This window comes from Haliotis asinina, chromosome 12 (assembly GCF_037392515.1).
Source record: "Haliotis asinina isolate JCU_RB_2024 chromosome 12, JCU_Hal_asi_v2, whole genome shotgun sequence".
In the NCBI taxonomy this organism is placed as follows: Eukaryota; Metazoa; Mollusca; class Gastropoda; order Lepetellida; family Haliotidae; genus Haliotis; species Haliotis asinina.
In genome coordinates, this window is record NC_090291.1 from 12,531,001 (window position 1) to 12,551,782 (window position 20,782).

At 38.9% G+C, this 20,782-nt stretch overlaps 1 protein-coding gene across 2 annotated transcripts in view; it reads right to left on the reverse strand.

Annotated features, from left to right (window-relative positions):
- The window catches only part of LOC137257711 (1-phosphatidylinositol 4,5-bisphosphate phosphodiesterase gamma-1-like), a 73,928-nt gene that overhangs the window by 24,730 nt on the left and 28,416 nt on the right, over positions 1 to 20,782 (reverse strand). For both annotated transcript variants that reach the window (XM_067795105.1, XM_067795106.1), the window contains exons 12-24: positions 20,653 to 20,773; positions 20,199 to 20,284; positions 19,840 to 19,922; positions 19,433 to 19,567; positions 18,719 to 18,832; positions 17,868 to 18,037; positions 17,005 to 17,205; positions 16,026 to 16,148; positions 14,044 to 14,221; positions 13,342 to 13,410; positions 9,756 to 9,859; positions 8,065 to 8,210; positions 4,436 to 4,584 (exon numbers count right to left, since the gene is read on the reverse strand). In XM_067795105.1, coding sequence (XP_067651206.1) covers positions 4,436 to 4,584; positions 8,065 to 8,210; positions 9,756 to 9,859; positions 13,342 to 13,410; positions 14,044 to 14,221; positions 16,026 to 16,148; positions 17,005 to 17,205; positions 17,868 to 18,037; positions 18,719 to 18,832; positions 19,433 to 19,567; positions 19,840 to 19,922; positions 20,199 to 20,284; positions 20,653 to 20,773 — 1,679 coding nt within the window. The remainder of the gene's footprint in view (positions 1 to 4,435; positions 4,585 to 8,064; positions 8,211 to 9,755; positions 9,860 to 13,341; positions 13,411 to 14,043; positions 14,222 to 16,025; positions 16,149 to 17,004; positions 17,206 to 17,867; positions 18,038 to 18,718; positions 18,833 to 19,432; positions 19,568 to 19,839; positions 19,923 to 20,198; positions 20,285 to 20,652; positions 20,774 to 20,782) is intronic.

A 20,782-nucleotide genomic window follows, 5' to 3' on the forward strand; every position in this document is an offset into this window, starting at 1 on the left:
GTAGAGAAGATATTCAACCCGAACATAAACTGTCACCAAACTGTTCATCATTTGTTTTCCTAGTAACGTTTGTCTTAACGTAAGGGGCTGACATGTCAAAAGAACAGCACATCAGTTAGCCCCTTACGAGGATTATTCTTAATATAGGTCACAGACACCGCTGTTTTCTGCCTTAGATTAATCGAAATTAGTCTTAGAAATGATTAAATACGGCATCTTAGAAAAGAAATACAGTTCGCTCTACCATCATGTATAGTGTAATAAAGCACACTTTCACCCTGAACTATTATATCGTTAAAGCACTCGGACTCAAGCGTCTTCTTGTTTTAACTATAATAGTACAGGGTGAAAGTGTGCTTTATTACACTATACATGGTGGTAGAGCAAACTGTATTTCTTAAATAGAAATATTATGTCATCTGTTCCTTACAATACATGAGAGCAAAAAACTCCTTGATGTCTGTCCAGTTCCAGTAATACAGCTAAAATGTTTGTGATCATAAAGCAAAATATAAAAGTTTGTTTTTCATTCAGTATTAAAGTCCTGTAAAAAAAGCCATTTTAAACTTGGTTTTAAACTACAAAACATTCAGTGTTGAAAGTAGAGGTGTTGGCAAGGCCCTTGACCTTGGGGCAAAATCCTGTGGTCAACAGCATGAACACAGATCTAAGCAACTGGGGATCATGTGTCAACCCAGTCAGCGAGTCTGACCAACCATTAGTCGCCTCTTACGACAATTATGGTTTGCTCAAAAAAAATTCTAACTCGAACCTTGAAAGGTATGTGCCCAAAAGAACTCCCATGAACCATTTTGATACAGTCCAGGGAAAAGTAATGTCAACTGTCAATTCATGTTATGTCAAAGACACTGGAAAAATCACTGGCTATGGACAAATTTCAAACATCTCACATTTCACATTTCAGTCATGCCTATATGGTGTTTCTAAACTATATAACAATGAATGGAAAGATATAACTTTGGTACAGAATGCCAGACAGTACCATCTGAAGGAATTCAAGGGCTTCTGAAAACATGCTTGCAAACAGAGATAATTCATATATAAATCACAGGAGCAAAAACACTGGAGTAAGTTGCTAGTAGTCAAGTCAGAGATTGACTCAGTCATCATCCACACAACACACAATGTCCATGCAGCAGAGGAAAGGCTTGTCAACCTATATTTCTCAAGACATAAAAGCAAGATTTGGCAAAATATTTCCAGAGAGGCAAAAGATAGAGAACATGTATTGTATGGACTTTTGTAACAGTCAAATGTCCACTAACATTAAAAAACCTCCAAATGGATAAATGTGCAAAAGTTTACTTCCGAACTTGTGGCTGGTGACAGGGCACAGAATAAAACTATAGTCCCACCCATTCTTGTTTTAATCCCAGTTATAGCGGATGATAGTTGACAGACGAGTTGTTATTGAAAGACATTTTGAAGTTGGATGAACATGAGTACATGACATGTTTTATGTAACAACAGCTTTATATTCTTTACTCAGTGTTTCTTTACTCAGAGCTAATTCTTGATCCGTCCTCCGTGAATGTGAACAGGTGAATGGAATCATTCACCTGATGAAAGAACAAGAACTAGCTCTGAAACATCGAGTAAACAATATAAATAATTTCTAATCTATAAATCATGTCATGTATTTATACTAGAGTTGAATATTTTCCCACATGTACAAAGGATCATGTTGACACTAGCTTGCACATATTCCATCCTGGACAAGACAATATATTTGTGGATACAATGAGCATAACCCAAGCTATCATGGTACAATATGTGCAATCAACCAAGTCTCACATGCTGATAAGCAGACCCAATAAAAACTAATCAGCTATCAGACAACGTATGCTGCCATGGAACTGTAATAAACTTGGATTTCTCCACAGAATCGAACATCTGTTGCTGTGTACTTAGTTTGTCCTAGAATCTGACATGGAATATTGTGGACCACCATTAAAACAAACAAGTCCCTGGTTTGATGACTGATGTGAATCCATCCAGACATATATAAACTGACAAGCCTTAATCAGTCAATTCCTTTTGAACCTGACACAGGTGGTTCTTCAACACAACACTGACCCCTACCTACATTGCTAACATGAAATACCACTGCATAAAACTTAAGAAAAATGAAAATAACAGCAGATGCAGGGATGCCATTACATCAAGTTGCAGAGCTAAAGAAACAAATCATGTGCTGCGGATGAAGAAGGGATAAAGGTTCCAGTACACAGGATAAAGACTTCAAAGTTACACGTATGCTGCACAGCAAATGAAGAAAAAATGTAATGTGTTGGTACATCTGCAAACTGTGCAATACATAACAAGATGATAAAAATAAGCTTCAAAAGGACAGGAGGAGGAATCTTAAAGAGTTAAAGAGGATTTAACTACTACTCATTCAAAACAAATCGTAAGAGATATCTTTAGAAATCAGGCAAAAATCATCACTCCTGTATTTGCTAAAAATTGTTGTTCATTAAAAAGTACAAAAACTACTTATGCTCATAATTAAAAATTATTCCAACTTTTAATGAAAAAGACAAAAAACATCAATTTAATCTTACTCTTGAACATAGCTCTTACTTTATTTTATTGTCTTTCCTCAACTCTTAACTATGTAAGAATCCTCCTGTTTTCAGCTATGATAGGAAAAAGCTTGAGTGTTAATCCCTTACGTACCATCCTTTCAAAGTCATGTTTAGTTATTTTCGACATCTGGAAACAAGGGAGAGACATATATGCTTCATGTGAACAGTTACTTCCTTTTGACCCTCATCCCCGATAATCTCCAGGGCATACGGTACGACAAATCTCCAATATACCCTGGATGCATCAATGGCTCGATGATTTTATTACCTCCCCTGGATCTAATTAGGTATTTGTGCTGGTAAGTTGAGGGTGCCAGTCACAACTCACTTTTGCTTCTTAAATTATCTAACCTATTAAATTTGGTAACACAACTGATGCAGAGGTACTCTGAAAGCTGTAGAAGGAGTTCTTGCAACTACTTTTATTAAAATTTCAGACAAGTCACAATTTGTCTGTATAATTTCTCCCCACATTTTTGTCACACTGCACACAATCCTTCGCAGGTATGACCGCTATCTTTGTTGACAAAGGCAAGCTCGGCTGTAACAACGACTTAGCTGATAGGCCACTGTAAGGATGCGGAGCCAGCAAAGGAAGGTACTAAAATTATCGGATCAAGCCGTATTTGCATCCTGGGTATAGTGGAGATTTATTGAAACATATACCCTGGAGATTATCGAAGATGTTTGACCCTTAACCCTAATGCAAACTCAGTACAAGCTTGCTACAAACTCATGATTTTTACCAATTGTATAAGAATAGTGAGTGAGCGAGTTTTACACCACTTTTAGCAATATTCCAGCAATATCATGGCGGGGGACACAAAAATAGGCTCTACTCAATGTACCCATGTGTAGGGAATCAAACCCGGGCCTTCCGTGTGATCAGCAAATGCGACGCTTAAACAACAATTCTACCACACTGCTGCTTCTAAGGATATACTTAGTAATAAGTTCATTAGTTTACAACATGCATTATCTATTCTTGCAAAATTAGTTGAAAGAATTATCTAACATTAGCAGTGTTGATACAAGCATTTATATTTGGGGCAAAGCTCAATGCTCTCCTTCTCTCAAAACATGAACATCCACTTTTAGTGGTTGCATAAGATGTACCAAAACATATTGGACACCAATGAGTATACGTTTTGCACAATTAGCAACCAAATATGAAACCTGAAACAACTGGTCATTGACTTCATCAAAACAAAATCGATTTAATTCACGAACTCAATTTTTGAAAGGAAAAGAGAACAATCAGTAAACAGTTTTAAGATCCAAACAGTTAGGTAGTGCCTCTAACTACATTCAAAATACCGACAAAACACGGTCCAGGAAACATGCACTAGGCTACTTGTATAACTAGTTGTTAAGGGCTCTCCAATGCAAACTATTCTCACAACTCATATATAAATAACATATATACAAACTAACAAATGAAGAAAGAAAAAAATGAATGAATGAGAGAATGAATGAGGGAGTGGGTGAATGAATTAATGAAAGCTCTGAATGAAATGACTGAATGAATATGACATGAACTGATGAAAGACAACATGAAAGAACACATGAGTAAAACAACAAATGAGCAAATGAAAGAATGAATGAACAAAACAATGAATGAAATATAGAATGAATAAAGGAACCTAAACATATTGCTACCGACAACTGAAAAAAAGTCCCTAGTTTTCTCAACCCAGACCAGGTAACAAGTTCTGATTCCTATATGTCTAAGCAGACATGGAGTCCAGGTAATAAGTTCTGAGTTCTATCTGTCTATACTGGCATGCCGCCAGGTAAGACCCTGTTCCAGGAGTTACTGTACTCACCCTCTGCACAGCACTGGAGGAACAATGGCTTATCTTTTCCATCCAGTCCTTCATGTCGGCGTCTGTCTCACATGCGACTTCCAGTGGGTGGGCCTGGTACCGACTGAAGATCTTGAAGGCAAAGTTCCTGCCTCTTCCCACAGACACCTCTAGAACAGTGAAGTCAAAGAGTGAGTTGTTGTGTGAGTGAGTGATTCAGAAGGTGTCTGAGTGAGTTGTTGTGTGAGTGAACAAGCCATTAAATGGTTGTGTAAATGAGTGGTTGTGTGAGTGAACAATTGATTCAATGGTTGTGTGAGTGAACAAGCCATTGAATGGTTGTGTAAGTAAACAAGCCATTGAATGGTTGTGTAAATGAGAGGTTGTGTGAGTGAACACTGACTAAATGGTTGCGTGAGTGAACAAGTGATTGAGTGCTTGCGTGAGTGAACATGTGATTGAGTGGTTGTGTGAGTGAACAAGTGATTGAGTGGTTGTGTGATTGAACAAGTGCTTGAGTGGTTGTGTAAGTGAACAAGTGAAAGAGTGGTTGTGTAAGTGAACAAGTGAAGGAGTGGTTGTGTGAGTGAACAAGTGATTGAGTGGTTGTGTAAGTGAACAAGTGAAGGAGTGGTTGTGTAAGTGAACAAGTGATTGAGTGCTTGTGTACATGAACAAGTGAAGGAGTTTTTGTGTGAGTGAACAAGTGAAGGAGTGGTTGTGTGAGTGAACAAGTGATTGAGTGGTTGTGTCAGTGAACAAGTGATTGAGTGGTTGTGTAAGTGAACAAGTGAAGGAGTGGCTGTGTGAGTGAACAAGTGAAGGAGTGGTTGTGTAAGTGAACAAGTGATTGAGTGGTTGTGTAAGTGAACAAGTGATTGAGTGGTTGTGTGAGTGAACAAGTGAAGGAGTGGTTGTGTGATTGAACAAGTGAAGGAGTGGTTGTGTCAGTGAACAAGTGAAGGAGTGGTTGTGTGATTGAACAAGTGAAAGAGTGGTTGTGTGATTGAACAAGTGAAGGAGTGGTTGTGTGAGTGAACAAGTGATTGAGTGGTTGTGTAAGTGAACAAGTGATTGAGTGCTTGTGTCAGTGAACAAGTGAAGGAGTGGTTGTGTGATTGAACAAGTGAAGGAGTGGTTGTGTGAGTGAACAAGTGATTGAGTGGTTGTGTAAGTGAACAAGTGAAGGAGTGGTTGTGTAAGTGAACAAGTGAAGGAGTGGTTGTGTGAGTGAACAAGTGAAGGAGTGGTTGTGTGATTGAACAAGTGAAGGAGTGGTTGTGTAAGTGAACAAGTGATTGAGTGGTTGTGTGAGTGAACAAGTGATTGAGTGGTTGTGTAAGTGAACAAGTGAAGGAGTGGTTGTGTCAGTGAACAAGTGAAGGAGTGGTTGTGTGATTGAACAAGTGAAGGAGTGGTTGTGTGAGTGAACAAGTGAAGGAGTGGTTGTGTGAGTGAACAAGTGATTGAGTGGTTGTGTAAGTGAACAAGTGATTGAGTGGTTGTGTAAGTGAACAAGCGAAGGAGTGGTTGTGTAAGTGAACAAGTGAAGGAGTGGTTGTGTAAGTGAACAAGTGAAGGTGTGGTTGTGTAAGTGAACAAGTGAAGGAGTGGTTGTGTAAGTTGTGTCAGTGAACAAGTAAAGGAGTGGTTGTGTGATTGAACAAGTGATTCAGTGGTTGTGTAAGTGAACAAGTGAAGGAGTGGTTGTGTCAGTGAACAAGTGAAGGAGTGGTTGTGTTATTGGACAGTTTAGTTTTACGCCACACTCAACAAGATTCTAGCTATATGGCGGCGGTCTGTAAATAATCGAGTCTGGACCAGACAATCCAGTGATCAACAGCATGAACATCGATCTGCTCAACTGGGATTCGATGACATGTGTCAACCCAATAGTCACCACTTACGAGTCTTGGATTTACGAGACACAAATTCCTGCAAATTATACAAATTAACAATGGATGCAGCAATGTTGATTGGTGCATCCATATGGACACAGGAATAGTCCAAATACTTTTTGTCAAAATTTTGATCAGGTAACAATAAGCTATCACTGAGTCAGTCTGCTTCTAGCTGGGTTATGCTATCAGTTGCAATGCAATCACTGTAACAATGTGATGATCATCATACACACTACAATAACAGAACCGTAACTACAACAATATTAAAACACATTAAAACAATAATATTTAAGTGTCTAGGACCCCCAACTCGTAGTCCAGGACTGTTGAAAATTAGGAGTTTGATTCCCAGGACCCTCAAATATATTACTCAATGTAAATCCCCGACTAGTGGTGTGACGATTCATCAATATATAATGATGCATCAATCCTTGGATGCCAATATGGTGAATCGATACGAAGTTTTACATTGTTCAGGGGTTAAAAAATCCTATCGCCTGACGCCCGTGACAAAGCATTTTCATTTCGGGCAATCAAATAATGGTATCTTACTTGTCACTGGACTACTAGATATTTTCCACTTATGGTTTCAAACAGCAAATAATCTTGGATTTCATTTCATGTCTGCTCATAATGTAGCTATTAAAGTTCGCAATAATAGAGCCAGTAGAAAGTGAAATTATCACTCTTCCATAAATAGTCCAGTAAACATTAACATCACGCATTGTGTGATAAAATCAGGGCAAGTGGAATATTAGTCAGGACCAAGTGACTTTTCAACATATTTTTGCACCCCTGTTCTTGCAAATCCCAATATGATACTTCAAGTGAGTCACAATACATTGATGTTTAAGGCTGAATATTGCCAAATTGTGACATCTGTGAAGAAAAAAGACCTACTTTTGTTTCAGGATTAAGATCTATGGTTACATATTTTAACTTCACAAGTAAATGTTTTCTCTTAAATTCTTGAGTCAAGAACTGTGTCAGACATAATGCTCACATGTTATAAACATTCACAAGTACATGCAGTTAATTATCTTGTTTCTGAATAAACACTGAACAACGATGGCGGAATTTGACAAATACTTTAAAACTGGTATTGTTTTGATCGTAGCTATTTTATAGTTGATGTTAGACTTTAAAAGCTTAGTATCGTGATATGTATCGTATTGCCACCCATTTATTGGGATTCGTATTTTATCGCAGGGCAAGTGCACAATACTTTGGTATGACTAAAATTTTAGGATCATGATACATTGTATCGCAGGTTGTATGCCAACACTGGCACTACTTGCATGGGCTGCTGACAACTAATGCTCACCTAGATCTTCACGGGTATGAACAGGAAGGAAAATTAATCTAAGGAACACATTGTACAATAGAGTGTCACCCCTTCAGTACATAACTCTCTCAAAATGATCAGTCAGTGATTGAATAAGGGCACAACATTTAATGTTTTTTAATGTTTCAACTTCCATCTGCGAAGAACCGAATTAGAACTGGTTTTCAGCCACTCATGCTTGTCATAAAAGCTGACTAGTGTTATCAGGTAGTCAGACTGGCACACGTCCTCATATCCCATCTGGGTGGATCAATGTTCATAAAGTCAATCACTGGATTGCTTGATAATTTCAGTTCGCCATCTCATAATTGGAAAATTGCGGAGTGTGGCATTAAACAACAAAGCAACAAAACTAACCAATTTCACGAAACCCGTACAGTCCTTGTCACATATGTGTCTCTCACCTGTCATACATCCCTGGACGTCCACAGAACCCTGCTGTAGAGATCCTAAAGGTGCCGACTCAGCAGAATCATTCTCAGAGTCCAGCTCCTCAACATAGTTGGAGGGAAACCAGTGCTGTTTCTTCGCCCCATAATCACCCCTCCACCTGGTTTCCAAGCAGACAAACATGACTTACTTTCACAATCTAAATATTACGGCATAAACAATTTGACTTCTCATTCTCTAAGTAACAAAATGTCTCAAAACAAATAACTCCTCTAAAACATAAAACAAACACCAAATCTACTCCTCCTCCTTCTCCTGCTACTACTACTCCTCCTCCTACTACTACTCCTACTACTACTGCTACTCCTACTGCTACTCCTACTACTCCTCCTACTACTACTCCTGCTACTCCTCCTGGTCCTACGATTACTACTTCCCCTCCTACTATTCCTCCTTCTACTACTACTCCTACTATTATTACTACTCCTACTATTATTACTACTCCTCCTACTCCTATTATTACTACTCCTACTACTACTACTCCTATTATTACTCCTCCTCCTCCTACTACTACTCCTACTGCTACTCCTGGTCCTACGATTACTACTTCCCCTCCTACTATTCCTCCTTCTACTACTACTCCTACTATTATTACTACTCCTACTCCTACTATTATTACTACTCCTCCTCCTACTACTACTCCTACTACTACTGCTACTCCTCCTGGTCCTACGATTACTACTTCCCCTCTTACTAATCCTCCTTCTACTCCTCCTACTATTACTACTACTACTCATCCTACTACTACTGCTACTCCTACTACTACTTCTCTTCCTCCTACTCCAACTACTACTCCTCCTCCTTCTCCTCCTCCTGCTACTACTACTTCTCCTACTATTCCTCCGACTTCTGCTAGTACTACTACTCCTCCTCCTACTATTATTACTACTACTACTCCTACTACTCCTGCTACTACTACTACTATTATTATTACTCCACCTCCTACTACTACTCCTGCTACTACTACTACTATTATTATTACTCCACCTCCTACTACTACTCTTGCTACTCCTATTCCTAATACTCCTACTACTACTCCTCCTACTCCTAGTACTACTACTACTCCTCCTACTACTACTACTACTACTTTGATTTTGAATGTCTGAATTCATAAAGTAAAATTGACTATCAAGGCTTGCTGGGGAGAATGTTTTGCAATTGATGTGGAGCTGCACTTAACACCCAGTGCATTTGTGACAGGGATGGCTAGGTTTTACTTGTTTCTTGATCTTGAAGTATGGCATGTTCTTCGGTGAAGAGGTAATGACACTTATGCTTCACTGAAACAAACTTTTAAGTAAACTTAAGAGTGAAAGAATGAGTGCCTTTACACCTTTTTTTTAGCATTATTCCAATAATATGAAGGTAGGGGACACCTCAAATGGGTTTCACATATTGTGCCCATGTGGGCAACTGAGTATATCCCTATCTCATCCCATTTTTCAGCTTACAACATTTCAACAATATGACATCAGTTGAGTCAAAATTGTTTTATGCCATGGAGACAAAGAGCGGCAACTTGTAACAAATAAGACATAGAACATAATCAGCAAAATGACTGTACCATCATCCATCTTGTTTGGTGACAAATAGCAACATTTCACAAAAAACATGACACAGGACATAACGAACAAAATGGCCGTACCATCCTCCATCTTGCTTGGTGACGTTGGTGATGATGGCCTCCTTGAGGAAGGACAGCTCATCTGCCCTGTTGGCCTGGTAGTCATGGAGAGCCTTCACTCTCAGCTGAATAAAAATATAAAAACTCAATTCCATTTCTTGTGGCAATGCAGGTGATATGGAAACTGGTGATGAACTTTTCTAAAACAAAATATTCTTCATAAATTTTATTTCACAAAACCATTGTTCTCAATCTGCCTCCTGCCCTCCGACATGGCCACACATAGACTACGGGAGCTATCATTCCCTTATCTACTAGTGTAAATGATTATTTTCTTTTAAATTCAAAATACCTTCAGACTTTAACATGAACAATATTGAAGAAACTTTCAAGAACTACGCAGAAGATCCACAAATTTTAGAATTCAAAAACTTTAATTTCATTGACAGCAAGACAAAAAAGACTTTTCCACAAAATAAAAAAAGCAAAAAATTAAACAACAAAATAAGAAAAAGAGAATCCATGCAGTAACTTGCCAATGCCAAGACAATGTGAAGTATTAGTCAACACAAATGTTAGGCTATCTAAGTAGATAGTACGACAAGCAGTGTCAGATATTACAAGACTTTGATCATGCAACCAAAGCACAATGCTGTTTCCAATGGTCTACAACAACAACCACATACATTTGATACACTCCTACAAGTGTGAAGAAAGCACACATCACTTCAAACAAACTAGACACGTGAAGGTCCAGGGTAGAACAGGTCTTCAGCAACCCATGCTTGCCATAAAAGGCGACTATGCTTGTCGTAAGAGGCGAATAGCTCGATTGGGTGGTCAGACTTGCTGACTTGGTTGACACGTCATCGGTTCCAAATTGCACAGATAGATGCTCATGCTGTTGATCACTGGATTGTCTGGCCCAGACTTGATTATTTACAGACCGTCACCTTACAGCTAGAATACTGCTGAGTGTGGCGTAAAACTAAACTCACTCACTGAAATTACCTAGTCACAAAATAGTCAGATGCACTTAACATGTTGTTGAAATTTATGCTGAAGAGCAAATAATTGGGAATTTCTTTCACTTCGAAATAGGTTGGTGCAATCCCTCTTTGTAGACAATTAGAAAGGTTACAAAAAATGGTCAACGATTTTGGTTCCAAATGAAAGTTAGAGACTCTCAACTCTCCGAGGCTAACAAATAGAAGAAAGCCTGAAATAATGCAGATCTTAGTTCCTAGTATTTACCAATTTAGTGAAACCTAAAAAGACAAGTGGTAAACAGTGAGAATGACATCTAGGTAATCTGAGCTTTGAGCCCTTGTTTACAGAAGTCTGGGGTGTGCAAGGGACACAACTCCACACAATAAACTGGAGAACCTTACAGAACTGGATCACATTGGCCCAGTTTACCTCAGTGTTAGTGAATTTGTTTAGTTCTAAGCTGCTTTTAATAATATTCCAGCAATAGCAGAGCGTGGGACACCAGAAAACGGCTTCACACAATGAACTCATTTTGGGAATTAAACACGGGTCTTGGGCATGTTGGATGGACGCTTTCACCACTATGCTAACCACCTACACTATACCTCAGTGAAAATGGGATATTAGTAACAACAGCCTCTGAGGAGTCTAAAGGAAAATAGTTTTTCATTTCTACATTATTTCTAAATATATTTTCATTTCTGTCACACTATCATAAGTTTTATGATATACGACACACATATAAGTGTGGCTATATGAGTAGCACTGTATGATCCTTCATCCTTACCTTGGACCTATAACTATTGGGAAGATGGTATACCCACGACTCGTAAACTGTTGCATCCCCATCATCGTCAGCCTAGAAAAGCGTCAGCAGTTAGAGCAGCTGATGGTTAGTATAGGTTATCCCGTAGCACAATCACCAGCTGTTCAAACTTTCAAGAGATAAATCTATTCAGGTCAACTGAGAAACATGTGGTTCCAATTCTCTGAAAGTTTCAGACATCTCTCACAAGGACATGCCGCCAAACTGGGAACAAATTGACACCACTCATATCAGTCTTAGTTTATTTAGGGCGAATATGCCAAGATAGTGCAGCCAAAATGAAAGGTGTGTCGTCATGGTTACTTGATGCTATCAACATTCAAAATAAAACTCTTCTGAAAGACAAACAAAAGATGATTGTAATAACCATATACTACTCAAAAACTGCCAAGGAGCATGACTAAATATGGGTGCTCCTTTGCAAATGTTCAGTGGCATAGCTAAACTGTAAAGCCTGACAAAATATTATTTGGGATGAGCTATCTGACTTCTCATCAAGATAAAATTTGTAAACATGGGTTAACTTAAACTTCAGTTCATTTCTGCACTTTTATCAAAGGCAGACGCTGAAACAGTATTTTACGACACAAATTAATGGAATCAAACAAAAAAGCAGATACCCTAAACTGATGCCAATGCTTTAGGAAGATTATTTCTGGAATTTGAACCACATATTTGGCTGTAGTTGAGATTCCATGCACTGTGACAACATGCTGTCTAGCTTTCTAAACATTTCAAGTGCAAGACATTCCATGCATATATTTTGTACTGGACAAGGATTTAGGTGGATCTGTTCAGAGGCTGTATTTTATCCTAGCATCTATAAAATTTGTCAGAATTCACTTGGTAATAGTCAAAACTATGCAACCTTGAACAGTGAATCTTGTTTAAGCCCTTACATGACCAGAAATCCTTCAAAGATGATGAACATGTTGAAATTCAGTTCAAATTGATACAAATATAAAAAAATCCCAAACTTTAAACAATTTCAAAATTTTGGAAAAAATCAATTGTTTCATTCTGATGTTGTCTACCATGGGCACTTTGTTCAGAACTGAAGATAAATCCCTTTGGCAGAAAGATAGGTAGCATGTTTGCGATCATGAAGAAAGTGTTCACCTACTGTGCAAAATCTGTTCTTTAAATCTTTCATTTGTTGAAGAACTGACGAAAGCCATATATCAGTGTCACTCAGATAAAATCCTTTAAAAAGTACTACAACACAATTCCAGTGATACAAGAGGCCAAACAACTCTCCAAATCTGGACTTGGTGAATACATTTTTGGAAAAGGTTTTATTATACACTGACAGGATCTGTACTTCCTTGTTAAAAGTAAGAGAGTTTAGAAAGTGTACTTTTTATGTTTTTTCTAGTTTTAGTATTATTAATAAAATACCATGGCAGGAGACACAAGAAATTGGCAAAACTAACTCCACTGCTGGATTAAACAGTGTGATAGGGAGAAGATTTTAAGTTAACTGGGCATCACCAACTTAGTTCATGACTAATACTAGAGGGGTGATTATAAGACATGAGAATTGAAATCAAATACATTTAATGCCACTCTGATAAATGTGAATTTACTATGAATAATTCAAACAGTGAATTGGATGTTACTGCTTTCTTCAGAGAACAAATGAAAATTGAAAGATCAGATTATGAGAACTAGAAACGAGTGCATGTAAGTAACTGCTGAAAGAAAACCTGGTATTAGTAAAGCGGTGAACCAGCCCACGATAACAGATCACATGCAAACTACCACCACAAGTTGACCGACACCGTCCGTTACCTTGGTTGTGAAATCATTGGGATTGATATATAAATCTGGTGTGCCATAAATCCCTGTCTCATCGGGGGCCTGAAAGTCAAACCACTCATTATGAAGAAGAACGAACTTGTAATGTAAGGGGCATAACTCATAATAGAGGGGAAGAACTCAAAGTGTAAGAGGCCAAAAAGGCCAGATCTCATTATAAATTCAATGAAATAATTCAATGGGAATAATTCAATGAAAGGGGAATATCTCATACTGAAACAGGACTGAAAAACTTGAAGTGAAAGAGGAACAACTCGCACTGAAACAGAAGGAACTCACAATGGCATCTGGATTCTTGGACATTGACCTCTGGCAAATGCATTATTTTACTCATACATATGTAAATTAATATCAGTTTCATATTGAAATCAGAACTATGACATTTTCAGTTGTATATTGGATAAAGGGAATACAATTTCAATGGTTATTTCTTTCTATTTATGAGGTAGTAATTTACATACTTAGATGCAACTGAACTTAATTGTAGCCCTTTACTGTAAATTATCAATTTCTCTTGGTGATCACATATGTCTCCTTTGCATCATCAGAACTATATGATCAGGTCTCATTACTATTCAAATCAGTGTGCGGTATCAGTAACAACTCATGAGACATTTTAGTTGATGTCAGCAATTTGCATTGGACTTTGCGATTGAGATGTTTTCACTTTCTCACCATGTCCAGTCTGTCGACAACCTCATGATTGACAGCATGTTTCAACTTCATCTTCTTGTACAGCGCATTTTTCTCATAGTACGAGACCAGCTCCACCAGACTCTCGAACTGGGCATTGCCGATGAGGAAGAGTCGTCCTTCCTGCTTGATCCGGCAATGTTTGATCTTGCCCTCCGCCCTGAAACATTACAAGTTCGTTCTGAGGCCATCTGACAAGGTGCAGCCTGTTTCACAGTCAGTAAATGAAAAGGAATGGTTTTACCCCACTTTTAGCAATATTTCAGCATCCATGATGACAGCTGGGACAGGATGATGTGTATCAACCATGTCAGTGAGTATGATCACCTGGTGCATGATTTTATCACCTTCTCTTAGAGTCAAGGAGTGAGTGAGTATGGTAATATACCATTTTTAGCAATATTCCAGCAATGTTCCAGCAATATCAGAGGAGGTGACACCAGAAATGGGATATTGTACCCATTGTGGACTCAAAACCCCATCATCTGGGGGACGAGCTAACGCTTTAACCACTAGGCCATGCCACATACCATAAAACTAAACTCACTCACTCGGATCTCTAGTAAGAGCAGGCAGAAGCCAGCTAGCCTGAGCCAAGCTTGTTTATTACAAAGGTATCCTATGGGAATAGTTGATTTTGAACAGTTGCACTTTTCTTGCTTGTAGGCATTCTTGTTTAATTCCAAACAAGTAGCTCAAGGGAGGAACTATTTGTAGAGGAGTGAGTATGGTTTAACACTGCTTTGAGCAGTTTTCCAGAAATATAACAGCAGGGGACACCAGAAATGGGTTTCACGCATTGTATCCATCTGTGGAATCTTTGGCGTGATAAGCAAATGCTTTAGCCGCTGGGCTACCCCACCATCCATATTTGGTTTGGCAGCTGCTATATAAGGCAGGGCTCAATTTAAGAGAACTTAATCTACTTGCACGAGCTGCAACCTAAGACAAAAACCTAGTTGCACCAAATTCCACTTGCACAACTTTTTCCAATATGTAATGAAAGAAATGTACTACTAAATTATTTAGATGTTTTATTTAGACGTTCATCCACTAAAATATGGAGTTGCACCTTGTGCAAGTTAGTCTAATAACTAGGTTCCACTTTGTGATATTGGCTTGCCCCATTGCAAGTAACAAAGCACTAAATCGAGCCCTGTTAGGTGGCTGTTCACAAAGCATCTTCATGCAGCATTTCATGACACATAATTCTTCAATAAGTGGCAACAACTGATCTTGTTTGAACTAGTAAGCATTATTTCCAACACATACACTGTGTTTGATGAATGACTCTTTCCCCACTTGAAATCAAAACCAAAAATTAGTTTGGCGTGGCACTATTTGGAAAAGGATCCTTATGGCACCAAGTCAAACCCACCTTAACTGGAACAATGACATGAGGGTTACACCATTATACAAAAAGTTATGTAGTCCAAAAATTACATATTTGTGTACTGATTTCCTCCACTGTTTGGAATATTCCAGGAACATCACTGTAGTGGGTATCAGAAATGGTCTTCCCACACTGCATCTTGGAAGGGATTTGAACCCAGGTGTTTAAAGGCACAATTTCATGCTTTTTCGACAATATGTTGGTTTGAAATATACATTGGGGCATATGCATTCAGTTTAGCTTTCCACTGATACATTAAAAGACCTGTTATCCCTTACGACTTGCCTGAAATCAACAGCTGAAACATCAAGGTGAACAGTTTGAACTGTCACACATTACAAGTTGCATTATAGGATATTTGTAACGAGCGTTCCAAGGGACATAACTCTGTGTAATATTGATGATTACAGAAGTGGAGCGTCATGTGACTAGGATCACTAGTAACACTTCAACCATTAGACTACCCCACTGCCCCACCTGTATGTAAACAATATGAAATAACATGAATCAAATACATGCTGACTGCAACTGTCAATTCGCAGCACTGAACAGACAGACTGCTGCAACCAACCTGAAGGATATAGCATAAGAGTACTGGTCAGTCCCACTGTGTCGCACCAGGAAGGAGCCATCGTGAGGCATCCGCTTCAACAGATCCTCTCCCTCTGCCCGACTCATGTTGTCATGGTACCAGCTGTAGAAACACATCAGACATAAAACGTTGATCAAGCATCAAGGATTGAAGTTAGTTTGAATGAAAGATGAGTACTTTTACTTTGATCAGTGTCTTTCAGATATATTACAAGTCATCTTGATGTTGTTTAATGCATGTCCAGGTCTCAGACCAGTGTTGAAACTAATGATCATGGGATGAGGTTAAGACACCTAGAACCTCCAAGCTCACAACAGATTTCTGAGGACCAAAGGGATGCAACTCTGCAACTCTAAATGGAGTTACTTGTTTCTGGCAACTGGGCAAGGTCGTTGAACAATTCAGTGATCGAGATGAGAAGTGTCATGCAACAAACATTCAAGTAATTTTGACAAACAGTTCAAGGAAACCAACATGTGCTTACAGAAAAATTCAGCATTTGGTGCCTTGGAAGAGCAGTATGACATTCCAGTGACAATCAGGGTAGCAACGTTACAGTTCAGTGTTCACTGTGCTATCATTTGGAAAAGCATTTAATGATAATTATCATTCAGTATTACGGTCATTATAGGACATTATCAGTTGATAGAGATTTGCACTATTTTGATTACCAAGGTGGAAACCAACCAATCAAGAATGATTTTGAATTGTTTTCTTTCTGAGGCATTTTAGTTTTTTTGTGAAAAACATTCATGTTTTTCTTGTAGTTCCAGTAATAAAAGAAATGGCTTAACAATATGGTTTGGTGGTGTGTATCACACTATGACTCTGGGTTGTATATAGATGATGAATTTCCGACGTCAAACAAGCTAAGGCTATGACTCTGTAGTACAGAGAAGCCTCATCTATGATGCATGAAGCTGTTCAGCGATCCTACTAAAACCATGATCCTACTTACTCCTTGCCCTCATGACTCTGTGGCTGAGGTACGGGCTCCTTGAGGATCATGGTGAAGTCAGAGCTTCGGAGTGGGAACTGTCGGTAGTGGGTGATGAGGCTGTACAGGGAGTCAAAGGTCACAGCGTCTATCAAGTAGTACTTCACCTGACCTCTCTCTTGTCGCGATCGGATACGACAGTGGTTCACCTTACCCTGGCGCCTGCAACATAGATGACTGTGTAGATAACAGTAACTTCAAGAAACGTGAGAGCAGGTTAACAAACATCACAATCTGTAATGTTACAACTTAATTACACAAGAATGGAAACAATTTTCCCAAAAAGTTTGGGATCCCCATAAATTGCATCCCTGATAATCTTCAAGCTATATATTCTGATAAAGCTCCACAATACCCTGGATGCATCAATGGCTCAATGATTTTATTATCTCCCTTGACTGGCTTTAAATCCAATCAAGTGTTTATGGTATGACGTTGATCACACCGATCACAAATCATTTTCACTTCTTATTTAAACAATAAAACATGGCAACACACTCGGTACAGATGTACTTTGAAAGAGCTAGGAGGAGTACTTGCATGTACTTTTTAAATTTTCAGACCTGTTAATGCACTACGAACAAACCTTTGCGGCTGCAACCACTGTCTTTGTTGGCAATGGCAAGCTGCGTTGTAATGGCGGCTTAGCATGAGTGGCTACTGTGAAAATGCTGAGGTAATAAAAATAGCAAGCCGAGCCATTGATGCCTCCAGGGTACTTGTGGAAATTTCCAGAACCTAACCGTCATCCTATAACAATCGTATGCCTATACGAATTACAACCAAAGATCATTGTTGTGGGTCAAGAAACAGATAAGACATACCAGAAGGACAAAGAGAAGTCTCCAACAAAGGTGTCACTCTCCCTGACAAGGAAAGTGCCATCACCGAGGTAGCTGTACTGATGGAGAAGTTCCTCTGCTCGTCGACGCCCACCTTCCAAGCGGCCATGGAACCAGCGCTCACTGAAGTGAAGTTCTTCTGTTGCTCGGTTCTGATTGATAAAGTGCAGGGAGAAAATCACAGAGTTTATATCAACATTGAACTAGAGTGTATGATATAAGCCATTTAACACTCCAAGGAAAAGGATACAAGATTTTGTAAAAGTAAAGGGAGTCAGTGAGTGTGTTTTAACACCACTTTCAGCAACAGTTCAGCAATCTCACAGTTGGGGGCACCAGAAATGGGCTTCATACATTGTACCCTTGTCAGAAATCAAACTCAGTTTTTAGAGTGATGAGTAAACACTTTAACCACTAGGCTACACCAGTGTCCCTACAGGAAGTAGTAAGACAGTAAGATATCATTCAAGACTATTTGAATCCTCCAAATATTTATTCATGTTATGATTTACATTGTGTACTAATGGTCTACATTTTTTTACTGCCACGAGTTGAATGTCGCCCAAGCTGCAATACATAAGACAGAGCACTTGTCTATTATTGACTTCAAAGGTCTGATGTATGCATTCAATCAGGACAGATGAGTCAGGATGTCCAGTTGGGGTGAGTGAGTGAGTTTAGTTTTACCCTGATTTTAGCAGTGCTCAAGCAATACCTAGGCAGGGTACACTATGAAAGGGCTTCATACATTATACCCATCAGGCATAGAAGCTGTTCTTTTTACACTACTGGGGTTTTTCCATTTTTCATGCACACTTGTATGAAAGCATTACCTCAATAGATGCGCTGTCATCATCGTCGTTCTCGTCGTCCATGTCTGACGTCTGGGTCTCCTCTGTGTAGTACAACTTACTGTGAGTCAACACAAAGAAGTGAGGGTGCCATGTCTGAAACACATAACACATAACAGCAGGCATCTCAATGAGGAGAAAGATTCAAAACATACTTAGGATGACTACAGCCATGATATGACTGTTCATGAGTTATCATGTCTGAAGCAGACAAACCTGTGATTGATATGGTGACCAATGAGGTCAGGATGCAAGGAATACCATCATCCAAGCCACAGAGCATGACCACAAAATTCATGTGGTTTCATCTTGTGACCAGCATATGTCCCCACTGTAGAAATATATTTTAGGAACAAGAGACTTGTTCCTTGTGCATAACTGTTACTGCTTTGAGGCTGAAGTAAGACTTTCTTTTGCTATTGAAATGTTTAATGTCTAAACTTCCTGTTAAAGTCACAAGATATAACATGCATTAATATGTAGAAACACTTTCTAACAATAAGCCCAAAGAGAGATAATTATTTCTTTTCAAATGCACTAATATTCCTTATGTATAATTAAATCATGATGCAATCGGAACAAAAAAAATATTTACTTTGACAAACAATAACACATACATACATGTAATGTACATATGACAAGGCATTATATACACTTGTGACGTAACTATGGTAACAGTAATTTGTGGCACCATACATGGTCGACTGGGTCTTCAAGGTACATCATCCCGTTCTTCACAGAAGAGCTGAGATCCACATCCACATTGCTGTCATCGTTGGACACTGTGTACTTCCACTCATTGCCATCTACCCACTCAGGGAGCTTCTTATGCTGCAAGTAGAGAACACAGGTTAACTGAGGCTGGAGAAATGAGTGGAGAGTGATTGGGGGCTGGTTGAGGGAGGACAAGTGAGGGAGGAGTAGATCTTCACAGGCTACAACTGGACAACAGGATCTTCACTATTACATTTCCATGTTGACCAAACTGATGCCATTGTAACTCGCATTAAAAACAATTTGACAAATCAGACTTCATTTGACAAGTGCACACTGAACCAAACTGAGAGTACCATGCAACACGGAAGGGCTGCTTCAACACTCACCTTCAAAATAATCTTATTCTTCAGGTGTGCTGGGGACGGTAATGAGGTTGCATCTTTACTGATGGGCTCAATTAGAAGATTATCTGGAACGTAGATCGGAGGAGTTTCAATCAACATGCTGCATTTGAAACATTACACACTGCAAAGTACGGTGATTCGCGTATGTGCAGTGCAGGATGTACGGTCATATACAACAGTGGCTGACACTGGTTGTACATGCACATGCTATCTTCTACATATTAAGGCCTTAAGTCTACAAATTTAGACGGATAGTAGATGTTTCTATTTTCTTTTCAATACAATATATAATATGTAAAGTATGCTGATATGTTGGTTATATAAGAAAATGTCCTCCTCACCACCAAATGTTTCTCTGAATGCCATAGCCATGTTTCTCTGCTGCCCTAAACTACAGTGATTCTCTATGGACAGAATCAGTGGATACCTGCAACATAAAGACGTACATCAGTCAGAGTCGTGCAACCAGGTAGATGAGTGAAGTGTTGGGTCACATATGTCACTTTTCTGATGGTTCACAAAGTGAGTACTGGACAAGGTGCTATATTTCATGTTAGTAAGCGAATAGCAACACCACGGTGAGCAAAATCTTGGCCCAATGTGGGAGACAAGTCATGTAGATCTCTGATTAACATTTACCATTTTGGTGTTACTGGTATGCTCCTCATAAAACTAAAAACATAATCAAAGCTAACGCAGATTCGACCCACGTTCATATGTTTCTGACATGTATGACGAACAAACCCAGTATCTGATGCTAGCTCACACTCCATTTAACATTTTCTGTCTACTTACGCTGATGTTGAGAAAGCATGTTCCTTGATTACTTTGAGAACATCTAGGAACTTGATCTTTGACGTGAGAGTGTGGCCGTGGTAAATGTATGGATGACTGTCAGGGCCATCCCAACAGTCCACTAAAACAA